General features: G+C 49.9%; 1 protein-coding gene across 1 annotated transcript in view; it reads right to left on the reverse strand.

The window, feature by feature from the left end:
• Window positions 1-6: 6 nt before the first annotated feature.
• The window catches only part of myo5b (myosin VB), a 37,194-nt gene continuing 36,349 nt past the window's right edge, over window positions 7-851 (reverse strand). Inside the window, exons 22-23 of the mRNA XM_037979301.1 lie at window positions 414-494; window positions 7-313 (exon numbers count right to left, since the gene is read on the reverse strand). Coding sequence (XP_037835229.1) covers window positions 161-313; window positions 414-494 — 234 coding nt within the window. The 3' untranslated portion in view covers window positions 7-160. The remainder of the gene's footprint in view (window positions 314-413; window positions 495-851) is intronic.

An 851-nucleotide genomic window follows, 5' to 3' on the forward strand; every position in this document is an offset into this window, starting at 1 on the left:
ACAGAAGACCTACAGGACCTGGTCCCAGGAGGACAAACAGAAGACCTACAGGACCTGGTCCCAGGAGGACAAACAGAAGTCCTACAGGACCTGGTCCCAGGAGGACAGACAGAAGAAATGTTTGGTGGCAACATCAGAGTCCGAGGAGGTCTGAGGACCATCAGACCCTGATGAGGAAGTCCAGTTCCAGCGAGGCGGGGATGTGGATTGTCTCCAGGCTCAGAGCAGACGGAGAGTACGGGAACAGGACGGGGAAGGTGTGTTTGGTGTCCACCAGGAGCTGAGGAGGGTCATTTCTCTCCTGGAGGAGATTCTGGACAGAAACACACAGAGGTCAAAGGTCAGGACTCAGTGCGGTTACCATGGAGACAGGGTGCTTTCATGTTTAGTTTCTGCAGACATCTGAGACTCACCTGGATGTTTCTGATGAAGGACACGGTGACGCGTTCCTCAAACTCGTTCAGAGGCGTGTAAAGGTTCAGGATCTTCACAATCTGCAGGTCAGACAGCTTACATGTTAGGAGTACTGGGTTCTGACCCCAGAAACCGGGAGTCCGGGTTCAGTTTTTGACTTTCTTCTTTAATAGTTAAACTTTAAGAGTTTCCTAAAAAACATCAAAGAACCAAAAACACAAAACAGAAGAAACATCCACAAAGAAAACTAATCTTTTTAAAAGAATTGTTTAAAATCAGATGCACAAAGAACCAGACGGTGCCTTCACTGACCTGCTACCTGCTCAGACGGTGCCTTCACTGACCTGCTGCCTGTTCAGACGGTGCCTTCACTGACCTGCTACCTGCTGCCTGCTCAGACGGTGCCTTCACTGACCTGCACCTTCTGCCTGCTCAGA

This window comes from Kryptolebias marmoratus, linkage group LG14 (assembly GCF_001649575.2).
Source record: "Kryptolebias marmoratus isolate JLee-2015 linkage group LG14, ASM164957v2, whole genome shotgun sequence".
Classification (NCBI taxonomy): domain Eukaryota; kingdom Metazoa; phylum Chordata; class Actinopteri; order Cyprinodontiformes; family Rivulidae; genus Kryptolebias; species Kryptolebias marmoratus.